Source organism: Atheta coriaria, unplaced genomic scaffold (genome assembly GCF_025399875.1).
Source record: "Atheta coriaria isolate IRGN ID8LTWV9N9 unplaced genomic scaffold, Caltech_Dcor_3.1 hic_scaffold_4_pilon, whole genome shotgun sequence".
Taxonomy (NCBI): Eukaryota; Metazoa; Arthropoda; class Insecta; order Coleoptera; family Staphylinidae; genus Dalotia; species Dalotia coriaria.
Window position 1 is genome coordinate 7,812,514 of NW_027045446.1, and position 25,515 is coordinate 7,838,028.

Here is a 25,515-nt window from a genome sequence, read left to right on the forward strand (position 1 = left end):
TGGAAAAAAATAGCGATATTCAAAGGGTATTTTAAGATGCTTCCAAAGGGTTTCAAGCGTTAAAAAGGTATGCGTAGTGCAGAGGATCTCTCGAACTTTAAGATGAAGTTTAGAAACTTCAAGAAAAGCAATTAGTTCAGGAGATACAGGGCGTTTCCCGCGATGAAATAATGGCTCAGTAGGGTGCGAGCTAGAGCTTCATGTAAGCAAAGTAAAAACTCTCCCTCTCTGTTGATCCTGCATCAACAAGAACAACAGTCGCGCTTTCCAAATATGAAGAAAACATTAAAATAGCAAACACGGTTCGCGAGATAACGTCCGAAAACCGTAGCGAGTGTGGAAAAAATGCAAAAGGTACAACGTAAAGAGCAACTCTAGTGTTCTGTGCATATATAAAGTATAATTAATTATTATACGTATAATTTAATTTTAAAACTTACCAATAGAAACTTAATTGACCAGTAGTTCCGATAACTTACGATGATAAACATTTGCCGCCAGTTAATCAAAACATTTTACTAGGTGGCATATACTCATAGATCTTCTTTACCTTGAAGGTACAAACTCAATCAATGTAAACAAATAACGCTCGCCTGCGTCCGACGGCAACTCATTCACGAAATACGCCTAAACACACTAAACACTTAAAATTCGCAACTTTACACACCAACAACGTACTATTCACACATGCTATTACTAATTAGTCAATTGTCAATTAAATTTAACAAGATTAAATTTCATTACATCACATTAAATCTCAAGAAACACATACTCGTATATAGATACTCGATGCTTGCCGGAATTGCAGCGACAGAGAACAACAATAGCTGAGCAATCGTTTTATGTTCGTAACTTCATTGTAGCTCCATCTATGAGTTAGTTGGAATGTTATTTAAGAAACCATTGAAATTATTTAATCAGAAACCTCAAATTACATGAATATGACTTTCGAAGTTAAAAATGCTCAATTCTTTAATTGAGTCATATTTTATGATAACTACCACCGTCCTAACCCAATTTACATTCAAGTATTTGCTTTACTTTAGTTTAAATTAATTTTCATGTTAAAACTCTCTGTGCAAAGGTGAGAGTTAACATCTGTAAACAATATTTCAAATTGCACATCCCCATTACACTCTGCGGTTCATATCAGTGTGTGTACTAACTGCAGTACAGTACCCTACCACCGCATCTTTCCTCACTTCTTCTTGCGGGTTCGGCCTGCAGTGGTTCAGTTGCAAATCTCAAAGTTTCCCTTTCCCACCCTTCAAATATACTCAAGCAGGTACAGCCGCGAATCCCTACAGTTTTTTCCTCTTCGGGCTTTTGGGACGCTGTTATTTAGTCCTTGATCTACAGTGCTATGGAATAACAGGCTTTCTTCTGGGGGTTCGCCGCAATTAGCATTAAGTGGCGTTCTGTTTGAAAGATTTTATTTGAAACTATTATCTTCCCTAAAATATATAAATCGTGATGGTTCGAATAACTATGACAACCTGTTGATAATACAAATACAATATTCACGCATTGAATAAGTGTCCTTTTATCATTCCTTATTTTCTAAAATGTTGCATTATGAGATGATGAATAATGTTTATTCATTTATTACACTTTATTATTATTAAGATGAGATCATAATTTATAATAAAACCAGTAATCTGACTTTATAAAAGTTTTGCGACATTTCTGAACTGACAATAGACTCATCTGAATATTTTGATATACCTACCGAAAAATGTGTGCCTGTTTTCTTTTTATTAACTTTTGACTTACCAGAAGTGGGTTTCACGGCCACCGATCTGCAAGAGTCGCATGGTATCTTGCACGCGCGCAGCCAAGATGCATTCGCATTTGAGCGATCTGCGTTTCGAGCTCAAGATACCCGCAGCCGAAGACGTGGTCGAGCAGGTAGTGAGAGAAATGCACGACGCCGCGCAACAAAACGCCCAGACGAAGCGCGGCAGGTCTGCAATCGCAACTTTTCAGTCCGTCGCTTGTGTCCGTTCGCCAAGCGTTACATCGCTCGGCGTATTGTTTCTCCGACTGCGCATCAGCTCGGACGCCGCGGACAACGCGCGCTTTTTACCATTCGTATTTTCAAACGTACTTGAAATTTAAATTTAATTGTAAAGCCCAAAGAAAGACTACAAGAATTGTTCATTATTACAAACTATTCGCGTGTTGACTACTAAAACTTAGGACTTTTGGTACTTAAACATAAAACTTAAGTGACTTGACTTTATTCGTGTTATACAGCTGTAATAAAAGGACTAAGTGCAACTTTGTTTGGTAACGGATAAAGAACATAGTAAGTACCTACTAGAAGCTTACGAATATCTGTTAATAGTTTCTTTCATAAAGGAAGATTTAATATTCCAACATACGTTTCATTTTTTCGCTGTAAATATTTAGTTTGTGGTGCACCAAATTGGGCTATATTTTTTAACAATATTTTTTGTGTTATGGTGCATCGGATCTGCGGCCAGGTTCGCCACTTTGCAAAATCGAATGTAGGTTAATGCGAAATTTCGTGCTTCGCGCGCCATACACGGATGTGCCCGGGGGCATGTGGGCCTTCGACTTCTTCAATTACCGGCCAGCGGCCAGCCTTTGCCTTCGCCGCAACTACCGCGATTCCGATCAATTTATTCGACATTATACACACTAGTAAATCACAATAATTAATTAATTCCATTCATTAAATTCGGTGAAAAATAGACTTACAATTGAATAATAAAATAAGTTATGACATCTTACCACCCAAAATTCTTTGAATTAGAAATATACGTGGTTAGTGTCTAACTGCATTTCTGCCGTCGATAATTACACGCATAATTTATTAGCAATTTCGGTCCGGCCAGCGCGGGTTTTACTGCCGCGTGCCATACCGTGTGCCACCTCTCAGCAATACATGCAAGAAAAAAAGCACACCCATAACTGTTTAACGTATTTTTCCCGCGCCGCCAACTCGGACCAAACAGGCAGATATGCGAAGACTCAACGGTCTCAACTGCACAACATTTAGTTGCGCTCATGACAAGAGAGCCGGAGTGCAGCATTTAAAATATGTGTCGTTAAAAAACGCGCCGAAACCGTACACTTTCAGCCATTGCCCATGGCAGGCACCATGCACCATCGTCTGGGTGCATTACGCGGGAACAAAGGCGCGAACGAGGTGATTTACTAGTCTAGCTCTCCGGATTGCTCAAACCGTGTTGAACACTTAACCACGCTCGAAAATCGGAATGCAAGGGCGATATAAACCTCAGTTTGAAATGTTCGAACGTGTTTATGCTCGAAAACATTGTATAATTATGAGTAATACCGCCTTCAATTTCACTTTTAATTTTTCTCATTCGTTCTTCTTTATTTTCCTGTGGCATGTCGTGGTGTCGATTACACAGAGCACACAGTTTGCTTATTGTTTGAACAAGCTGCGCGCAAACCAGTCGCGCGAAAACATAAAAAAACATCTAGTGTGATATATGAAATATTATTCAACCGCAGTAATAAAAAATGTCTGCTAAGTGTATGTCGCAATGACAATAAAATTACGTACAACACAAATTATTGCCGAACAATGAACCAGTTATTAAAAGAAGGAAGAATTCGCGCCCAGTGGACACGAGTTATGCAATTACTCGTAATTCAACGCGATCACTTTTTAATTCACCGTCATTTATAATATTTACATTTCTAATTCGCAGAACAAGGCACAAGATCAAACCGCGGCTGGATAGCCTTTAATATTTATTGTTTAGTCAAAAAAAGGTGTGGGCCGGCATAATTTTTGTGGCTAATCGGCGCGCGACTGGTGTGATTTCATCATAATGAATATAATCATAACGAAAGACCTCTAAGCCGGATGTCTGCGCGTTATGTCTATATGCGCTCATACCTCACCTTCAATTGAGGTAATTTCCTCTTAGATTACGCCACATATATGAATGATTAGCGCTAATTATTCGTTGGCGAATTTTCTCATAGACATTAATATCGTGTCACGTTGTCACACTTCGAGCAGTTGCATAAGTGCCTGTTTTGTGATCGAACGAAAGTCGCACATGATGTCATAGGTCAGTGTCAGTTTAATTTCGTGTCCGCGGCTAACGGTGCTCCGATGTGTTCTACTCTCAAGACGCGCGCCGCCGCGCCTTTGCTGGCGCATTAGATTAGAAGCCGAAATCATTTTTTCGTGTTCTCGCGGTGCACGCGCTCGAGAATTTCTCACGGCTTCGGCTGGGCAGAACCCGGCGTGTTTTATGTTTGTATATCTATATTATAATATTCATGATAGTAATCTTGTGCGCGCCGGTAAAAAAGTGGCAATGTGTGTGGCTGGATGGCGCGGACCTGACTCGACTACGTGCGGCGATTACGAGCGCGAGCTTAAATTGCACTTTCTACTTTTATGCATTAACTTGGCGGACCACTTTTCGTCTTTTATCTATTCCCCGAGCTGGAAACGATGAAAAATTAGTCTTCATTTTTATAACTTAATATAATATCCAACCTACACACTATGTGAGTATTTGTTGAAGTTGATGTTGAAGCTTAGAAATTTGCAAATCATGCGGTGCAAGTTGGTGCAAAGGCACTTCAATCACCGCTCAAATTACACACATTTTCCTGTGCGTTTGCGTAAAGAGGTGCGGTGTCTAATGCTCTAATTGGTGCGTTTATAAACTCGGCGAAAAATGCACTTTCATAATAATTAGAGCTAACTCGTTGAAAATGGCAAAGTGATTTTCTAAAGGACTTTGTTCAGAAAGCCAAACGAAATAAATTGTGTAGCGGTGGCCGCAGCAAAAGGATAAGGAAGAAAAGCGATCTAAATGCAATATCTTGTCTTGACCGCGGATGCCCGCCGACAGAAGAGTGTATAAAGACTCCAAACGGTTGGAGCGTGCCCCAAGGCGACAACGCAATACTGCACCGAGGAGCAACAAAATGCCGCATCGCATCGTGGAGGAGAAGACGATGTTAATATAATAGAGAATGCAGATTGTGTTTTGAAAGTGCTTGGAGTCGACGGCGCGTCGCCGCCGGCGATTGCTCATTGCCGAAGTCCGAGGCAGAACGAAGGATCTTCGTACTAAGTTCTAAACATTCGCGTCACACTCGGTTAGCTCGTGCAGCGCGTTCGTAAAGTTCCCACGCTTTTGACTTAGTTAAGCAATGCGCACCGAGCTGGACAAAAAGTACGCAATTATTCGACGTACATTATTATTGGTGCACATTGGTTTGGACTTACGAAACTTGCGCGACCCGCAAACTGTACCTACTCTTGTTTGTTTGCTTTCTTTTCCTTTTTCTTCAGCGATAAATTGGCGCGAGCGCTACGGATGATTTATTACTCGAAGAACCGATAGTTTCGATCACGATTTTTTTAAAACTTACCACACGCTTACGTTTACATTTACGGTTCCAAAGAAATCGCACATAAATAAACAGAGATGGTGTTTGTATTCTATTTTTAAAAGTTTATTTGCACTACCGCTTTGATTGGGGTTATGGTTGTTTGAATGTGTACTTTTCCAATTGTCCCCTCTCACCCTGAATGAATCATTCGATCGAAGGACTATGTGTTATTCATGCGCATGCGCTGCTCTCCTACGATCTCCGTCGATCGAACTCGTTTATCTTATTTCCACCGATCGTTTGTTTTCGTTTTCTGCGCTCGGGCGCTTCTTTTTATTCCGTTCGTGTTTTACTTTTTGGTTTCCTCATGCTGCGCACGAAATGAATCTTGTCGGCGTTGAATGGAAACTTTACGTTGCATTGTGCGCGCACCTATCTGAATTTCAAATCGTATTTTATTTACTCGCGCACGAACGCGAGCGCTGTCTATCGCGGTTGCGATTTTAATGTGAACGTTATAAGCGCATGGAAGCCGCGGCTCCGACCCGATTACAAGTGCAAGTGCAGCATCGAGACGACACGAGAGATGCGGTGCGCGTTGTTTCGGATGCTGGGACTTGGGAGACACACTGCAGTGGGCAGTGGGTCGCGCACAGCCAACGCAAAGATCATTATAAAAACACGCACGGAGCGAAAACACGCAATCCCGTGCAATATATTTTGATTTAATTAAATCTCAAATGCAGAGAGTGCAAAAATAAGGATTTATGTTTCTCCAAAACAAATAAAAATGGCATGAAAAGTCTTTAATTGTGCTTGCAGATTAAACCGTGTCGCCGAACTCAGGTAATTATACTTTACATAGAGATACACATTGACCCTGCACACTAAAATTTAGCATATTACGAGCATGTTTACGATTCTTAGCTGGCATCCCGTAAAACATAATAAACACAATTTTCAACGTGTTTTACCAATGGTAAAATAGCACTTGCAAGCAAATTTGCTCTGCTCTCGAGCCGCAGGAAGATAGCGACTAGTCCAAAAACCTCGCCCCCCCTGCACACATAATAAGTAATAACTGCGCATTGCTTGTCGAATCGGATGAAGGCAGCGGCGCGAACCAAAAAAGCGTGAAACGCTCGAGCGCACGCGTCCGCGCCAAGAGGAAGTCCACAATTTCCACGGCGGCGCGCGTGTTTTTCTACATCGCTGACGACGCGAGGATGGCACGTGATTCACACGTCGTAATTTGATTACACCGCACGGCGCGCAGATGACTACGGCGCAAAGAAATAAAACTCTGTTCAATGAATCAATCAATGCTGCTAATCATCTCCGTCCGCATTCTGATGCATTCCGTTGGGAAAACTTGCTTCATTCCAATTCCATTAAGAGTATTAGACTTCGATGGATGCGACCACCGCGATTGGTAATGGATAAACGATATTAACGCTATCTATGCGCATTTTCATTCAAACATTTCTTCGTGGATTCATGTATTCATATTCTGAGTAAGAATATTACGCGCGTGCAGGTCAATGAGCCTCTATAGAGATCCGCAACTTTTTGTTGTGATTAATGAACATAAAAACGCAAAAAACGACTCGTGCATAAAGGCAGCGACTTTTTTTTTTGTTAAGTTATATATGTTAATTATCATATAAAACGCTTTAAAAAATGCTACACTCCAGCAGCGCGCCGAAAATAGATAAATTAAGTTGTTTTTTTACTCTCAAGTCTTGGATGGTGTCATGTTACCGGACAGAGCGTAAAAAAACATTACTTTATGTTTGCATAAACAATTAAAATTTGCATAACACAACTATTTTTGTCCGGCTTGTGTATTTTATTATTTTACTGTTCCTGTTTACATCTTTTGATTTAAATTCACCGGTATTATTGTATCACGCAACTTTACCAATTATCAATTTATCAATGGTGGTAAAAACGATGCGTGCTAGTTTTGTCACGCCATTAATTGTACCTTAGTGTTATTCAAATGATTTCGAGTTTATGTAAAGTTTATGTAATAATTAAAGCGCTAATGGATTGAAATGGCTAAGGAGATTGGGGTCATCGACACTGCGAACACGCACTTTGCGCGCTAATTAATGAAAATTTATATTTATAAAATCGTTTGTCAATTTAGTGCCGGCACGGTATAAATTGAAGAAATAATATATATCTTCACATTGAATTGGATAAATGTGAAGTGCGAGCAGGGCGTGATTAATGAAATGAAACGATACAGATGAGCGATACTTTGGACTCGCCGATAAGCCGTACGCGCATGCACAATAGATACGTTCACAAAACACTCATTGTTCTTGATTGTTCATTGATTGTGAGCATTGTTCGTCTTTTTTTCGTACAGCGTCCATTTGCATTGTCAATTTCAATCAATCCTTGTCGACCATGTCAACCAATATAATTTAATCAATCAGGGAATTTTAGTTTTATAGGTTTAATCGGTGATTATTGTGAGTTATGCACAATGAAGAAGCCATATTTTGTTTTCACGTGCACTGATGGCTTTTTGTTTTGGTACTTGGTGTCGATTAGGTAATGACAAATTTATCACTTCTTGCGTGTGTCCGGCTCTTCGGCGAGTTGTGTTTTATCTGGCACGTCGCGCGCCGATTTACGATCGCCGCCGCGGTCGTAACGACGGCCACCGGCGTGCGCCACACGCATTTCGGCGTTAAGCGGATCAATCGCCCGCCGATTTCCGAGTATTTCACGCGGTGAGGGTGCCGCCGGCGGCGATCAATCGCCGCGGAAAGCGCGAAAGCCGCGCGCGCGCGCGCCAACATCACGTGTGGCCGCTCGTCAGGTGACAATGAGCGGGAACATAACGGTCTTCAACCGTGCCCATCGTGTGAGACAATGGCGACGAAGTCGCCGATCGTACTTTTGTTTGTTTTCCATACCGCAAGAACGCGGATGAGTGTATTGTCTGTGTGTGTCACATTCACCGAAGATAATATTTGCCAAGACAAGATTTATTCACTCCTCGTATCATTAAAAATGTAAATTCTCCTTTCTACCTCTTGTTTGTACTCAGAATTCAATATATTTATATGTATTGGAATTGGTGCTTTGTTTTTTTTTTGCACTCTCACTAGAACGGCCCAGCCATTCGGAACATTTGAGATTTATGCGCATCGATGGGTTCTTCTTGAGCGCAATAAGTTTATAGCCGGCGTTCGCGTTTTAAATTGGCTCGCTCGCACACCTACGGCCGCCGGTTGGCGCATGGCCGCCGCGGGCTCGTAATCACCAAGCGATATGAACTTAACCGGAGACTAAAAAGGAGCACCAAACTCCCATTATAACGAGAAGTGCGCCGCGCTGACCATCTCTCCTAGAAGACAACTCTCTGCGTCCGCGCGTAATTTATGTCATTATTCCAAACCGCCCGGCGTGATTTTTGCGCAACGTTTTCACTCCGAGTGCGCAAAAATCAGCCGCGCTAGCGGTCAGGCGGAAGGTTCACGGCGCGCGCACAACATTCATCTTCGCCGAGAAGCAAAGTTTGAGTTTCGAATTCGTGACATAACGGAATCTATGAAAGTCATGGTCTCTTCGCACACCGTGTGTGCCAGTGTGCGCTCGAGCCGAACGCAGCACACGATGCGAAAGCAACGAAAGCTTTCGATTCACAATGTGGACGAACCGCCATTGTGGGTCCTAATCAATCAGTGTGTGCAGAGCGAAGCCCGAAACTCCGATTTATCATTTGATTCAACCGCGCGCTGATTAGAGACGTAGACTGTCAAGTTCAAGAGGTTAATCAAGAATAAGCCCGTGCTTTCAACTTGACCCATATAACTCGTAACTTGTTGATTTCAGAAACGCTTTGTTCCGAATGATGTGATAATGGCGACGACGACCGTTGACGACAGCGGCACCGAGACGCTCTTTTCGGATGAATCGCCCACCATTGATGACCTCAGCTCGCCAACGATCTGCTCCGATTCGGAGACACCGGCGCCCTCCAAGGGCGTCGATTTTCAATTTCGCAAAGCACACCTAGCTCCACCAAACATCCAACCGTTCAGCGGTGTCCTCGAAAAGGTAAATCAACAAGTCCGGGTCGTGCTCGTTTGTTTCGTCTTTGTTTCGCCATGTCGCACACCGATGCCTATCTGCAACTTGTTGCAAATATATAAACTCACTCAGATCTTAGATTCAGGCATTTTTTTTTGCTTCCAATAAGGAAATACAAATTCCGATCTGGACCGCAGAGAAAATACGAATACTTTGTTACCCAACCTTAGGAAATAGTTACAATACTTACAAAAATTCGCGAACCAACCTGCTGGTTTGGTTTAGAGCTTCACCACTTGCATCTCGAGTAGATTTTTCCACGTTATACGTCCATAAATAATCGTATCGCTCGGATTCATCTCGTGTTCATGTTTCATCCGCTGCGTTCGTTTCGTTTATTTGCCGGTTGCGATACTCGCGCGCTGCTTCTTTGTGGTCGTTTTGTGTTCCTGCGGTGGTTCTATGTTTGTTTCGTCGCCGCATGAGTTGCATCGCTTGTCGGACCGCGGTTATCGAGCCGCGCGCGGCCAGCAACATAGCAAAAAAGAAGTCGCAAGCAACAAGCAATAAAATCGTTTTAAAACGATCATTTTGCGGGTGTTTATTCGGTTTGCACCTTTCCATGCATACACTGGCTGTAATCGAATTTGGATTTGCCTATGATTCTGACTGTACACGTGACTGTAAACTCAAGTTAATCAAATTATCCGCTTTGACATGTTTTATAAATATCACAAAATCATTTCCATGTTCATTTCAGTTTTCTATCGATTCTAGTGTATTCAGAAACCCTTTTGTAAGCCAACTAGTTATTAGTTTGAGTCTTGGTTGAGATTTTGAGCTTCTCGTGCATGCACGAGCTCAGGTGTTTTCAGGTAAGCTTAAAACTCGGTCAAAATGCGGCACACTTAATGCCACGGCCTGTTTTCATACTAGTTTTCATACACCATACACACCTGTACGCACCTGCGGACACGTTATTTATTTAGGGATCGATTTCCTTAAGACGTACACCTATCATTATGTAATAGCATACTTGGTAAACATGTAGGTACGGCAAAATTATGATTACTTGCTTCATGCTCTGCGAGCATAATTGTTAACACTTGGTGATTGCGTCGAGGCGTGCAATAAAACCGCAAGTTTCTCGCAATTTTGCTTTTTTTTCATAATGTTCCTTCAGCCGACAACTTAATACACGCAAACCAATTCACGCGTGTGCTCATAATCGTACATGATCGCACCGTTATTTTCTTATTACGTTACTGCTGCCAATTCCACCAATCTTGTTGGGTAATTTTCGAAATGTGAATGACCATTGTATACAACAGTTATAATGTAAAATCAACTCGATGTTTGTTTGGTAATTATGGACGAGAGTCAATAACCTATCTTGAAGATAATGATTTGTTGTGGTTTTGATTGTTTCTAGGGTAAAGTGTTAATAAGACCAATTGCATTTAAACCATCAACGGCGTCATCGTTGAATTCAGGATCACGGTTTGGTCTGACTGGTGAACGATACGGTTCGACTCCAATTTTGACTCGACCTGGCTCCAGACTCACCCTTTATGGCAGTAAGTTGACTGCAATTTCAAATATCAATAAAATAATAATTGTTTTATTGTAGGTAGTAGCGACGTACGACAGTCTTCTATTAATCCAGGCATCAATAACTATTCTTTGGATAGAAAACTTCGTTCGTCATGTCAATCGATGAATGCTTCCCCGTCATTGGCAATGAGTTCCTTATCTTCACTACCACACAAACTGATCACAAACTATGACAGTTTGGAAAGCGTACGAAAATCACCATTATCCACCGTTGATGGTTCCATATTGTATGTGTAACATATCATGTTTGATACAATCTAAAGTTATTTCTTTTTCCTTAGGAATAAGACCTACAATAGACTGACCAGTGTAGGCACCGGAAGTCTTCTTGACTTAACGCCGTCTCCATCGGATTCAGGTGTTTCTGAATTGGAGGCGGCGTTAAGAGATAGAGACTCTGAGCTGGCTTACCTACGCCAAACCATGGAACACAACGAACAGGTTATCTTTCGGGTTTATCAAGAGAAAGAACGCACTTGGGAGCGAGAACTTCGTCGATTTAAGGGACTGCACGAGCAGAATATTCGCACTAGTTCCCAGCGTGTATTTAAACTGGAGCAGATGCTTATGATGCAGAATTATCAGCATCAACAAGAGAAGAAACGTCTTTGTGCGGAAGCACAGAGAGCTGGTGCGCAAACTGACAGATTGTCACAAGAGGTGAAAATTTTGAAAGATAGACTTGAAGAGACCGAATGGAATTTATGCCAGAAAACTGGGGAGATTTCATTACTCAAATCACAATTAAAAGATATTCAGGTATGTTTAAGTTATCTTCTTTTAAGTGTTACCCTATTCAAAACGTGGTGTGGGTTTTTAGAATGAACATAACTCCAGAGGACAAGAAGCAATTCAAGCACGGAATGAATGTCGCCAAGCCCAAGAAGATCTTACAGCTGCAAAACAACATATAGCAAGTCTGGAAGCAGCGATGATTCAGAAAGACCTTGATTTAGAAGTCCTACGCGCACAGCTTGCTGGTGAGGAACCCGAGAGACTGCGAAAAGAAATTGATGAATTACGCGAGGAACTTTCTGAAGTATCAATGAGTGAGTACGAAGGTCTGGAAGCCGGACGAGCACCGCGTACTCAACGCCTTCAAGCTCTCGATGAATTGCGACGTGAACTTGATCAGCGACAGGGTGACTTCGAAAAGGAACGCGTAGTCTGGGCGCAAGAAAAAGAAAAGGTATTGAGATACCAGCGGCAATTACAGATGAACTACGTTCAGATGTACCGACGCACGAGGTCGCTGGAAGCGGAAGTCGAAAGCCTCTCCATTGAGCTTGAACTGGATAAGTCTGGTATGAAAACTTTACGCACCAACAACGAATTGAACCAGACTATCGAACTCTGAATTGTTAGCGAATAAGTCCGCGACTGTTTCTTATGTAGATGACACTCTACTGTGATGAGTTAATAGTTGCGATGCTACTACAATTCACGTGGTGTAGATATATATCGGATATGAATATGTGTGATTTATTTATTTTTCTAAACTATTTAGATACCAAGCAGTAGTAGGAGTAGATTTAGATTATTGAACTATGTTTTTGATGTACCCAGAAGAACGAATCGTACCATACAATTTACCAATACGTTTTGCAAACATAATACCCAGGTAGTTTAAAAAATTTACGCAAATTTGAAAGATTATACATGAAAAGAGACACGTACTTTATAATTTTAACGATAATTAAGTATTTTTTTGTTCCAAACTGTAAATAAACAAGTTTTTTTTTTATTAGAAACACGTTGTTCACTCAACTAACTCCAGCGAGACTTGTTTAAAAATTGTGCGTCCTAACAGAGATAAGTAATTTTAAACCGCAATCGCTTGTTTGGAGGAATTGCTTGTGCGTTAACATCTATTACAAAGTATTTTGTAATCATTGTGCGCGTTCAACGTTAAAAGCGATTAAAAAATACTAAGGAGTTTCTTTGGTCCCCTTCAACACGGCTGCATGAACGTAAATGTTTGTGCTTAGAAGCGTGACCTCGGGTAGGTATCACGATCTTTAGGCGTCCCTCCAAATCTATCCATCAACTTGTTGGGGATCGGTTTAGTGGCAGGCGCGTTGGGTGACGACGCCTCTTGAACTGATATGATCTTGGATCCTTTGCGATATTTGTACCACCAGTATTCGAATGCAAGTGTGACGCAAGCTAAGCCAATGCCGACGAAAATGACAATGAACACACCACCGATGTTTTGAATGCTGATACCGTCCGATTGGTCATCTTGTTGTTTACACTCGACTGTTTTTGGATTGTTGGTCCACCATTTTTCTTTGAAGCGTTCCAATTGGCGTTTGTTTAACAACTGTAGAATTCTGTAATAATAAGAAATGAAGCGAGATTTATAACAGCAATTTATAAAAGGAGATAGTAATAATTACGCTGTATTGAATTGATCACGCAATGGAGATCCTTGCTGCACGGCGATAGCATAAGGTTTCCTAGAAAACTCTTCTCCGACCATCTGAAGGTCGCAATTGGTGAGTTTAAGAAATTTGATATCGGTAGCATCTCCCAGATAGGCAAATCCTTCGCTGGACGTCGGACTCTTGCGAACTCGCGCCACAGCTTCTTCCAAAGTATTTGGCAAAACAGCTTCCTTCATAGCCTGCCACATTTTAGTATATTTATCTGAAACTGGATAATCCCACACTGCTAACTTGGCACGCTCAACGTCCGAGAGTGAATCGTTCAAACTCATATCCTTCCAAATTCTGAAATAAAAATAAAATTGTTAAACTGTTTGTTTATGATAATTGACATTGCATGCTACATACTCATAGAATCGATATTCAATGTCGTTCATTCTCTGGAAGTAAGTCATCGCCGAGGAACCATTCAAAGGAGCATACTGAATTTTATACTGTTTAGACAAATCGTCCAAAGATTCAACGGGTGTGTCCAACCTAGACACAGTCAAGAACGCAGCTAAGTTAGCCGTGTAGGATGCAATGATAATAAAACCAAACAACCACCACGTAGCAGCAACAAGTCGACCAGATAGATTTTTAGGTGCTTCACCACCGCCCTGAGGTGTCAATGAAGTCATACAAAACCAGAGACACTCTTTCAAGTTGAATTCACGTTTCTCTTCATCATCCTTATACTTTTCACGATTGTTTTGGTAGCTGTACGGGGACCAACGATCAAAGACCCACATCAGAAAACTGGTGAAAAAATAGGCGGCCAGGATACACAGCCATACACTGTGTTCAAGCACAGTTAAAAATTTGAACAGGGATGTTTGTTGTTCAGGGAGTTTCATGAGAATTGTAATACCAACAAGATCGTAGTATGGTACGGTAAAGTCAATGACGTTTTCTCGTTCTGCCATGACGGACATGGAGCCTAGACCAATATCAACTCGTTTCTCCATTAGTTCTTTAACAACGCCGTTCCACTGACCGTTGTCGTCCATGTTTCCAAACTTGCCATCACTAACAACTGTGATTTCGTAGTCAAATTTCAAGCTTTTTGCGATTTCGTCAATGAGATCAATGCAATATCCATTGAAACCACTCCTATGACTTTTGTCTCTAAATATGAACGGCTCTTGCTATAAGAAATACATAAAAATATTTAGAGAAGAACATTTTTACTAAATGAAAACTATTTACAATCACAGTGGAGATTCGGTAAACTACGTCCGCAGTGTAATTCGTCATGGACGCAGCATCTGTCAAAACAAGAGGATTGTTAAATCCAGCGTCCCATTGCCCCAATGGTATTGACTTATCAGAAGAAGACCCGCGGATACCAACTGCTGTTAAACTCATTGCAAATTTCATCTGGCTTTCTCCGTTTTCTTTGATGAGGAATGGTCCGTATGTTGGGGGAGCATTCTCGGTCCAATCCTTTTCAATGTATTTTTTTAGATCCAAATTGGTTCGGACTGGTTTGTTTTTGCCATTGTAATCATCACAGCTGAGATATTGAAAGTTTGCTGGCCATCCACCATCAGTCATCATATCCTTAACAGCAATAAAAGCGTGCAGAGCAAGGTCAAAATAAAAAGCAGCTGCAATCTCAGGATCTGCATTCAACTGAAAACCTGTACGGATCTGTCCATTGCGGTCCTGATACTGATTGTCCAAAATGGGCTTTGCGAACATGATGGTAGCATTGTCACAGTTACACTTTAGATCTCCCTTGTCTTGAGTAATGGCGTGCCATGCAAACTTACGATTGAAATATTTCAATTCGTTACCCGCATCAAGGACCAACTTGATGTTATTCAAGCTGCCCAAGACGAAAAAGTTTACAATATCAAGTTTGCGAAGGTTTTCAATTTGCTCCTTGGGATCTGCTTTGATTTCCGTAATAACATGACGCGTCGCGACGTTTTGCAATAATGATTTAAACTTGTGGTCCATCACTAATAATGACTAGTATTGTAAGGTACTTAAATACATTTAAACCGCAATCTTACCAAAAGATGGATCATACAAAATGGCGGCGTTGGAGATGTTTTGATTCAGGACAATCGACCGTACAATTTCAGGGATCACATCACCCGGAGGCATGATTTGTATAAGGTACTTCTTTTCTGTGTCGTCTATAGTCCGCCATTGTCGAAGGTCACCCGGTTGACCAAAGGAACCACTTACTGTTGGTAAAGCCAGTGCCTGCGTGAACGACTTGACCGTTTCGGAAGCCATGCCTGTCATGGTGGTGTCCAACACAAGGTGAGGCTTCTTGGTAGCGTCCATCGCTGTGTACACCTGGCATACTATCAAAAGTATTAAAAACAAAATGGCTTCCTTGAAGGTTTGTTTAAGGTAGGCAACATGATATTGACTTACATGAATCTAAAGTGCCTTTAGCGTCCGTACGATTTCCCACCACGCGCTCAATCTCAACCTTGATCCCTACATTGATATTGCGTTTGACATACTCCAGAGCCACCTCCACAGCTTTCTCCGCCACAAGATTACCTTCTTCGTTTACGTAAACTGTGCCCAACAAAACAAACAAGTAAATGTCTCTCAACAAATGCAAAACATGAATAAATAAATACTTACGGACGTTGATGGTCTGCGTTGTCTGCGAATCAACAAGTTTGATGGCGAGGATAATCACGATCAGAACGTGCATCACTTTGATGGTGTCCATTTTGCACCCTTTCTTTACCACAGCGATTCAGGAGCGTCACGCATGTCGCCGTGGCACGTTCACTTATCTACTCCGATTGATCGCAAGCTCGGCAAGCTCACACCCTGGCCGAACGAAAGGACATCACATACGTGTAGCTTTATTTGTTGCTAAGTGATGACTGCGCTATACACAGACAACACCATCAATAATTCAACTATTTCGTTACGCTAACAACAAATGTGCGCGTTCCGGTAATTGCGTTTTTATTATGCGCCTCGCACTTGACCAGTGTTGGACACGGAAAGTCGCTTGGAAAATGTGAAATTCCTGTTTTCCAGCGTTGAATTGTATAAACAATGTTTATGAAAATTGTTGGGGCTGATCAATACTTGAAACCTCGTTGTAGTCAATACGCAACGTGCAATTGACTATCGATTGATATAAATGCTTTCTAAATTATTTTTTAATAATAAGCAATAAATATTGTATGCCAATTATTTATTTATAATTTATTTTACTTTTAATATAAAATATTAAAATATGTGTGAGTAATTATTATTTATTAATGCCATTTTATTTAATTTAACTAATTTATAAACATTAATTTTAATTTATTTGAAATAAAATTACATCAAAGAATAAAACAAAAATTTAAACTGAAATGCAGTTAAAATTATTGATTTTAACTACTTAAAGGGTTCCGGGTAAAATAAGTTGCCTATCTTAAAACATAGAAATCTAAAAAGCCATTTTAATTTCCAACTACTACTAAATTTACCAAAATTATATCGTATCCTCAATTATACTTAAATGTAATGATTAATAATGGTAACAATAGTGCACATTACCAAACCCAGCCCATAGCTACTTTGTTTATAAACATCAATACCATCAGCAGTCAAATACTCATCAAGTTTTTCTTTATTACTTTCTGTCCAATCAATATTAGCTTGAGCTGTAGCTATAGCTGCATCTGCCACTTTGGCATTCTCTTCAAGTGCCACCCGGTGCGTCTCTACAAATTCCTGAAACTGTACCAATTCAAATATTAGCATATGAAACATAATTTTCCTGCCTTTTCTGTATTACCTGTTTTAAATGTTCATTTCTTAACTGATCACCAAGAGCAGATATGGCTTTAGTCATATACGTTTGTGGAATGCTTGTAAACTTGGAGTTTAGGAATTCAATGGCAACATCCATTGATTCCGGATTACCGTCAAGTACAGCCTTGAAAACATTGATGCCATCGTGTTTCCGAATTTCCACAGGATTCACAGAAAGTTCCAGGTAATTTTTTAGTAGTACTTTGTCTTTGGTACATCCTAGCGCTGTCAGAATAACTTCCTTCTCGTTAGCTACTAAACTTTCCTTATATTTGTTATACAGGAAATTCCAATCATCGCTTACGTTGGAGTGACGCAATGCTGAACAATACACCACATTACGAACGTTGGCATTTATAGGTCCAAGTCTGGTGGTCATTCCTGAGTAAAGTTCCTTTGCTTCCTTAATACAGTCGTCATTCTCAAGCAGGCAACGCCATTGCAGAGCCAGGACCTTTGCGTACACTTCTGAATAAGCCATGTTTTCATCCACATGGAATCCTTTGTAGGTAGTCCATAAGTTACCCATCAATTGATTGATTTGTGCCTATAATTATTGAAATTAATAAATAAGAACAACATAAATGAAGTTTACTTGTAAACATACTGAAATACGATTCCCTAGGTCACTTCCACTAAAACGTTTCTGCAGGTATGTAAAAGACAACATGGCGGACTTCCATGGATGATATTGACTTTCATATTGTAGATAACCTAACAACCTAAACGCAATATCATATGAAAGCTGTTGTGCACGTGCCAGATTCATGGCGTCATCGATAAGTTGAGCTCTGGTGACATCATCGATCAAAGCATGATCTGTCCATAGTTGTTGAATAATATCTTCCCACAAATTCTGGTCGTAATTTACACGGTAATAACCCATCCTCATGGGATTTATAATTACAGTAGCATTCTTAAAAACCTTCAGGGTAACATTAAGTCCAGGTTTTAAGAGTTGAGCAAATATGGGTCCTTTAGTATCATTAACAACTTGGTACCAGATTGGCACGTACCAGGTAGTATCCACTATGTCCTCTGGTCTGCTATAGAAAAATTGTTTTTGTGATAGTGTGATAATTTTATATTCACCCTCGGTATTGGTAAATATAACATCTACAACTGGATAACCAGGTTTCTCAATCCAATTGCGCATTACATCCTCAAAGCTTTCGTTGTTTACAATTCCAAAGACTTCAAATAGATCATTTGGTTCGACAGCTTCGTTTTTACTGAAAATTTGTATAAATTACTTCATTTTAAAGAGTGTATAAATTTTAAAACTTACTGTTGGGCCAGGTAAGTATTGAGATGCTTCAAAAAGTTTTTACTATCAATGTATCGCATCATACGAATAATAGATCCACCTTTGTTGTAAGTAATAGAACCAAATTTTGCTCGAATTTCGGGAACAGTATAGGCGGCGCTAGTCAACGGTAGAGAGGACGCTCCGGCATCAGTTTCCATAATCGGGATCATCTCGTTGATAACAAATTGTTTTTCTAATTCGAAACCTTTCGCAACTGCAACACCTCCCAAACCATGGTACTCGAAGTAATTAGCGAAACCTTCGTTTAACCATGTTGTGTCCCACCATTTTGTTGTAATCCAATTACCAAACCAATTATGTGTGAATTCATGTGCGATTACACGAAGTAAGATTTCTTTGGCCCAAATTGTAGACTCACTGGGACTCCATAACAATTTACTTTGCTTGTAAGTAACAAGTCCCCAATTCTCCATCGCACCTGCTGCAAAATCAGGTACAGCAACCTGATCTAGATGTTTCATACCCATCATATCAAAAGCAATATTTTGACCTCCAGAGTTGAGCTGATTGCTAAGATTTTCGATAATTTTATAGGAAACCTGGGCGGCAAAATCCGCCTGACCAACAACATTCCTCGGAGTCCAAATAGCCATTGGTAGCAAGTTGGATGATACTACTTTTGACTCATAATTTGACACTACAAATGCTAATAAATACGTTGACATTGTTGGTGTATCCTCAAATTCTGTAACTTTCATATTTCTGCGGATAAAAAACTATTTTAAGTATTCTAATATCTTCATCCTAAAAGATAGTATTACCTTGGGATTGGGACTTCTTGACCTGGCTGGTTACCCAAAACATGATAATCGTTTGGTGTGGTAATCGACATACTAAAAACTGATTTGAATAATGGTTCATCAAAACAAGGAAACGCTCGTCGTGCAAAGGTAGGTTGAAACTGAGTCGATGCAATGATTTCATCAGATTGATCCACAGTACTAAGGTAGAACCCATTCATATCTTCGTACAGAGTACCAACGAACACAAATTTTAAGCTGAAACTTTGTCCCTCCTGGTATGCATCTTCAAGAGGAATTTCCATAATTTCTGTGTCCTTGTTGTATTGAATCTTGTTGAGATCAAGATTTACTTGTTCTAACCACACCTCAGTCAGGACCATTTCTGGAGCTTTGTGAAGTCGTACCATCTGCCTATTACCATCATTAACCATCACAGAAATTCGTGTGGTACCCGTAAAAGTTTTCTTTGTAACAAAATCGTCGTCCAGAGTTATATGAATATCATAGCGTAATGGATTGTAATTGTTACCAAGTCGATAATCATCATCCAATGATCCATAAGCACCATGGTTCAACAGGAACACCGCAATTACCATCCATGCAATCCAATTCATTTTGATCCCAGCCCACACTGAGTATAAACAAATGAATTTAACTTTTGTGGTAAATTTTAGTTAGCTGCAACTAACAAATGTTCAGATTGCAGTTGGAACGTCAACTGTGCGAGAATTCCAATGACAAGGTGATATTTATGGCCACATTCTTGGATTAGTATTTCTATATCTCCTTGGTTGTAAATTGTAGACTTAGAGTGCATTAACTGATATTAGAAGGAAAAATATTGAGGATTTGCAAATAATCCACAAAGACTACAACAGTATCAACAAATATGAACAAATACCTTAGAGATAAATGCAAGTATAAAGTGTTAATGCAATCATAAATAAAGCTATTGATGTTTTACTAATAGTAATAATAATAGGGGTAATAAAGTGATAATACCGGCAATAAAATTAAAAAAAAAGAGAATAATTTTAATCCCAATTTATTTATATTTATTTATACAACGTATGAAAGTTAGTATGTTACATCGAAATTAAAGTTATATAAATAAAGCATTGTGTGAAATGAAGTAAGTATAATTAAAAATATTTAAACAAATCGCGCCACGAAGCATGCAAGTAGTGCCAAGAAACCGGTAGTCGCCAGACTATTGGCACCGTCATCTGTTGGTGGATTTAAGGCATCACCAAGCTCGTCTTTCACCTTGTCTGCCCATTGAATATTGGCTGATGCGGCGTCAATTGCGTTTTTTGCTATAGTCGCAGCTTCTTGAAGTTTCCCCTCATTTTTTTCAACAAATTTCTTGAACTGCAAAACACACAAAATATGTTATTATTTGAAATTATTACCACTTTTATTATCTAATAATTGCTTACGGTATCTAGCTGATCTTGTTTGGTAATACTATCGGCAACCTGCTGAATAACGTTGGATAATGCTCCCATGGATCCATACGTTTCAATAATTTTGTCAATATTTGTGTCTAAGAAATCCATCGACAGCTTAACTTTATCGGGGTTAGCGGAAATCACAGCTTTGAAAACGCTGCTGGCGTCTTGTTTACGAATATCAGTGCCTTTCAAAGATTTCTTCAAATAGTTGTTTAAGAGTTTTTCGTTTTGGGTGCAGCCGAGTGCAGCCAGGAGAGTAGCTTTTTCGGCGGCGTTCGTAGAAGTCGTGAATTTCGTCCACAAGGTATTCCAATCGTCTTCATCAGTTGAAGAGTGTCTCATTCCAGAGCAGTATACGAGGCTTTGCAGATTAGGGTCGACGGTATCAGCACGAGTCTTGGGTAGGAACAAACCACTGGCATTCTCAATGCACTCCGTATTTCCCAGTTTGCACGCCCATTCTAATGCCAGCACTTTCTTGTAAACGTTGATAGCCTTTAGATTAACAGTGGTAAAATCCTTGTTGTCATTGTAGAATTTCTCCATAATTTTGTTGAGGGTGTTGGTAATCTGGGTATTGAGAGCATCGTCCACTAATCGCTTTCTCAAGTAGGACACTGCAGTAAAAGCGGCCTTCCATGGATAGTACTCCTCCTCCTTCTCCAAGTATTGAAGAAGATCCAGGGCAACGTTGTATTTCAGTTGACCGGCACGAGCCAAATTCATAGCGTCGTTGATCAATTGCGCACGAGTTATTACGTCAATCTTATTGTGATCTGTTTTGAGCGTCTTAATAATACGACCCCACAAAGCATCGTCGTAGTTAACTCTGAAGAAACCAAAGTTCTGTGCATTAAGTATGACCAGTTCATTATCTTCAAGTTTATCAAGAATGATTTTTGTTTCTTCATTAGGAGTTAAGAACTTTGGAATTTCACTTTCGGCTCTAGCTGAACGGATATTTCTGGATAATGTTTCAACGGGGGGCTCTTCGCCGCTACTTGCAGAGGTAGACTCGCTTGAAGATTCGCTGCTACTTTCAGAGCTGGACTCGCTTGAAGATTCGCTGCTACTTTCGGAGCTGGACTCGCTTGAAGATTCGCTGCTACTTTCAGAGCTAGACTCGCTTGAAGATTCGCTGCTACTCTCAGTGCTAGAATCGGTAGAAGATTCGCTGCTACTTTCAGAGCTGGACTCGCTTGAAGATTCGCTGCTACTTTCAGAGCTAGACTCGCTAGAGGATTCGCTGCTACTTTCAGAGCTGGACTCGCTAGAGGATTCGCTGCTACTTTCAGAACTGGACTCGCTTGAAGATTCGCTGCTACTTTCGGAGCTGGACTCGCTAGAGGATTCGCTGCTACTTTCAGAGCTAGATTCGCTAGAAGATTCGCTGCTACTCTCAGAGCTAGACTCGCTAGAGGATTCGCTGCTACTTTCAGAGCTGGACTCGCTAGAAGATTCACTGCTACTTTCAGTGCTAGAATCGGTAGAAGATTCGGTGCTACTGTCGGTACCGGCAGTAGTATCGGTAGTAACTGAATCATCGCTTAATAGTACATCCACATGAATTGGTATATACCATTTCGTATCGCTGGTATCATTACCGTAGAAAAATTGTTTTTGTGTTACTTCAACGGCTCCGTTCTTTAAACTGACTGTAACCACGGGATATCCAGATTTGGTAATCCAAGCATCCATCACTGTTTTAAACGGTACAGCTTTGTTATCAATATTGATTGAACCAAATTTGGAGAAAAGGTCATCCGGCACCGTATTTCCGCTTTCAAATTCCCTGAAAACATTTACAGGTGATATGGGACGTTGACTAACTCATATTATTCATTCACCAAAAATGAAGAAAACAAAGTACATACCTGAGATATTCCTGCAATACTTTGTTAAATTTATCTTCCCCAACAATTTTCTCCATCATCCGGACGATTGATCCTCCCTTGCTGTACGTGATGCTTCCAAACTTGCCTTGAATCTGATCTACCGTTTGGACTTCGGTTTCCTTGCTGCTCAGAGGTCCAGCATTAGCATTACCATCAATTTCCATGACAGTATGCATATCTTCAAGCACGAACTGCTTTTCTAATTGAAATTCCTCCATTGCTTCAATGCCAACAAGTCCGTGCGATTCAAAATATGTTGCAAATCCTTCATTTAGCCAAGTGTCACTCCACCATTTTGTGGTCACCAAATCACCAAACCAACTGTGGGCAAACTCGTGGGCAATTACATTAGCCACACGTTGTTGTTCTTTCTTAACATTTCCAGTGGTAAGAAGAGCAGTATCGCGATAGGTCATCAAACCCCAGTTTTCCATGGCCCCAGCGGCAAAGTCTGGAATTGCTACCTGGTCCAAGTGATGAATGCCCATTTCATTATAGGAGTAGCCAAACCGTTCTTCCAACTTCGTAATGATGTGGCGTGAGTGTGTTTTTGCGTAATTTGCTTGACCTTTCAATGAATCTGGTGTCCAAATTGACATAGCTAGTTCATCAGTCTCTCCATCGATTTTGGTTTCTACAAACTCTGATACCACAAACGCTACCAAATAAGTTGACATTTTTGGAGTTACTTCAAATTGATATCTATAAATACAATAGTTATTTATTTTTAACGATAAAATCTAGTCATAAACTATTACTTGTTGTTGGTTTCGGTTCCAGGTTGATTGCTAAGCGCTGAAAAACCCACGGGAGCTACAATGCTAATTTTAAACGTTGCTTTGTACTGAGGCTCGTCGAAACATGGGAATGCCCGACGTGCATAAGTCGGTTGGAACTGGGTGGTTGCAATCGTTCTGGAAATCATACAGAGCATATATTATCCATACGAATCAGTTAAATCATTATTTAACTACCAATTAGCAAACCTGATTAATTTCATACATCTAGGGCCTATAATATGCATTTTAATTTTATAATGGTTTTTAAACGTCATCGAATAATATAAATGAAACTACCATATTAACTTCATTTTATATTTTACACTAATAATTAAATTTAGTAATTTCGGTGTTAATTTTTACATGATTACTAACTGAGTTAATTTGAAAATTATCTGAAAATTTTATCCAAATGGGTCCAGCCGTATTGAAATATATAAATTACGTACATATCATCAAATATCATTTGAGTAATTAATTTTTATATAAAAAACATTGCGTTGAGATTAATATAAATTTTCTAGCAAAAATGCGATGTTAAATTGATCGAATATTAATTTTTATAACTTACTTGTCAACGCTAGGTTTGCTCAAGTAAAATCCATATAAACTGTCTGTGTATAGCTTTCCTCGGTAGACGAATTTTAATTCAAATGCAGCAGTGGGTACCGAATCCAACGTAATTGTCATAATTTCAGTATTTGTGTTGTATTTTAAATTATCTTCCTCAATTTTAACATTGTTGAGTGAAATGTTGACAGTTTTTTTTATTTCTTCATCCATGTGCAATTGAATTATTTTCGATTTATCATTTTTCGGTTTGTCTATTTTAATATTGACCACCCCATCAAACACCTTAGTAGTGGCAAAGTCGTCTTTAACTGTAAGGTCAATGGTATATGCAGTTGGTATGAAGTCGCCATTAAGTCTATAAGTATCTTCGCGGGCGGTGAGGGTCACTGGATGGGCAAGACTATGTCCGCAGAGGAGCAGAAGCAGCAGCTTCAGACGCACGATCAGCATGATTGTGTTGAGGTGGCACTATCACTGCACTGAATTTTCGAATAACTTCGCAAATCACCGTACAATATGTTTGCTGGTACCAGCAATGACCTGAACGCAATTCGGCTGCTGCCTTTATACCAATCGAGTGAATCTTATCGGAATACATCTCCCGATAATTCTCCGATCATCGATCGAGTGATCGATAGATTTCGAATACAAAAATGTTATCGTTCTCATTTGTTAATTACATATGATTCCGTCACGTTGGAATTGCTTAACGTGGAAATTGGCGTACATGTTTTTTTTCTTTAGTGGCGGCATATTGTTTCATGCCCAGGATGGGTGATGTTTGGGTAAATGCGTTGGCGATTAGATTTCGAGCATCTAAAGTGGCCGATGCGTAGTGACATTTAGCATGCATGCGGACATCAAGCCCAAAAGTAACGCAATCAATTACAGGGCTTAAAAGCATCCACAATGTGGAGCATATTCGAGATTCACGTTGCGCATCGATTTCATGTGGAATGCAGAATAAAATCTATGGTATAACATAAAACATTCGAAATGCTATATCTAGAAAGAGGCTTTCATAACTATATCCCTGCGATTGGCAATATAGATAACATTTATTTGTTCTGGTATTTTGTGAGGAGAGCTGAGATAAGGTTAAAACAAATACTTTTGGTTATCATCGTATATATTATAAACACTCGTGTATTGTTGTCTGACAAAAATGATGATTAAGCAATGGATTTGATATTGAATCACCATATGATGTTTTACATCACCTATGAAGAGGTAGTTAGCAACATGGCGGCCGATGATGGTGTATCGATGGCCGATGTGTTTTGTTTTCTTGTTTGCCAACGCCGACCGACATTGCCGATTCGGTCTCCACCTGAATCATGTACGCGTGCGACCATATGAGCCCCGGCTTCCTTCCGTCGGGCATCCCTCGCCGCCCTTGTTGTGTTACAAAGCGTCTCGGCAAAAAGCCGACGCGCGATAAGCACTCGAAGCTCGGAGCGCCCTGTATGCGTCCTGCTCGACAAAGCGATGCATA

General features: G+C 40.1%; 3 protein-coding genes and 1 long non-coding RNA gene across 20 annotated transcripts in view; 2 read left to right on the plus strand and 2 right to left on the minus strand.

Annotated features, from left to right (window-relative positions):
- Positions 1-25,515, plus strand: part of LOC135790468 (uncharacterized) — a 98,295-nt gene that overhangs the window by 9,015 nt on the left and 63,765 nt on the right. The gene's annotated exons all lie outside the window — the stretch shown is intronic.
- On the plus strand, positions 1,982-12,769 carry LOC135791361 (leucine zipper putative tumor suppressor 2 homolog). 4 transcript variants are annotated; one of them, XM_065301742.1, is made up of 6 exons: positions 1,982-2,308; positions 9,217-9,441; positions 10,847-10,991; positions 11,045-11,255; positions 11,310-11,787; positions 11,849-12,769. In XM_065301742.1, exons 2-6 carry the CDS (start codon positions 9,244-9,246, stop codon positions 12,383-12,385), a joined length of 1,569 nt encoding a protein of 522 aa, XP_065157814.1. In that variant the 5' UTR covers positions 1,982-2,308; positions 9,217-9,243; the 3' UTR covers positions 12,386-12,769. The 4 variants fall into 4 exon arrangements, with proteins under 4 accessions (XP_065157814.1, XP_065157815.1, XP_065157816.1 ...); XM_065301743.1 differs by lacking the exon at positions 1,982-2,308 and adding an exon at positions 5,922-6,207; XM_065301744.1 differs by lacking the exon at positions 1,982-2,308 and adding an exon at positions 8,845-9,152.
- On the minus strand, positions 12,497-24,575 carry LOC135790687 (uncharacterized). Its single transcript, XM_065300958.1, has 12 exons — positions 24,019-24,575; positions 23,427-23,582; positions 22,648-23,370; positions 20,759-22,565; positions 20,475-20,690; positions 16,068-16,185; positions 15,849-15,998; positions 15,476-15,775; positions 14,664-15,421; positions 13,824-14,602; positions 13,428-13,760; positions 12,497-13,361 (listed from the first exon to the last, which is right to left on the minus strand). The coding sequence occupies exons 1-12, from the start codon at positions 24,468-24,470 to the stop codon at positions 13,013-13,015; spliced, it is 6,141 nt and encodes a 2,046-aa protein (XP_065157030.1). The 5' UTR covers positions 24,471-24,575; the 3' UTR covers positions 12,497-13,012.
- On the minus strand, positions 16,624-20,046 carry LOC135791359 (aminopeptidase N-like). The gene is made up of 5 exons (XM_065301741.1): positions 19,338-20,046; positions 18,535-19,278; positions 17,854-18,478; positions 17,230-17,793; positions 16,624-17,171 (listed from the first exon to the last, which is right to left on the minus strand). Exons 1-5 carry the CDS (start codon positions 19,931-19,933, stop codon positions 16,947-16,949), a joined length of 2,754 nt encoding a protein of 917 aa, XP_065157813.1. The 5' UTR covers positions 19,934-20,046; the 3' UTR covers positions 16,624-16,946.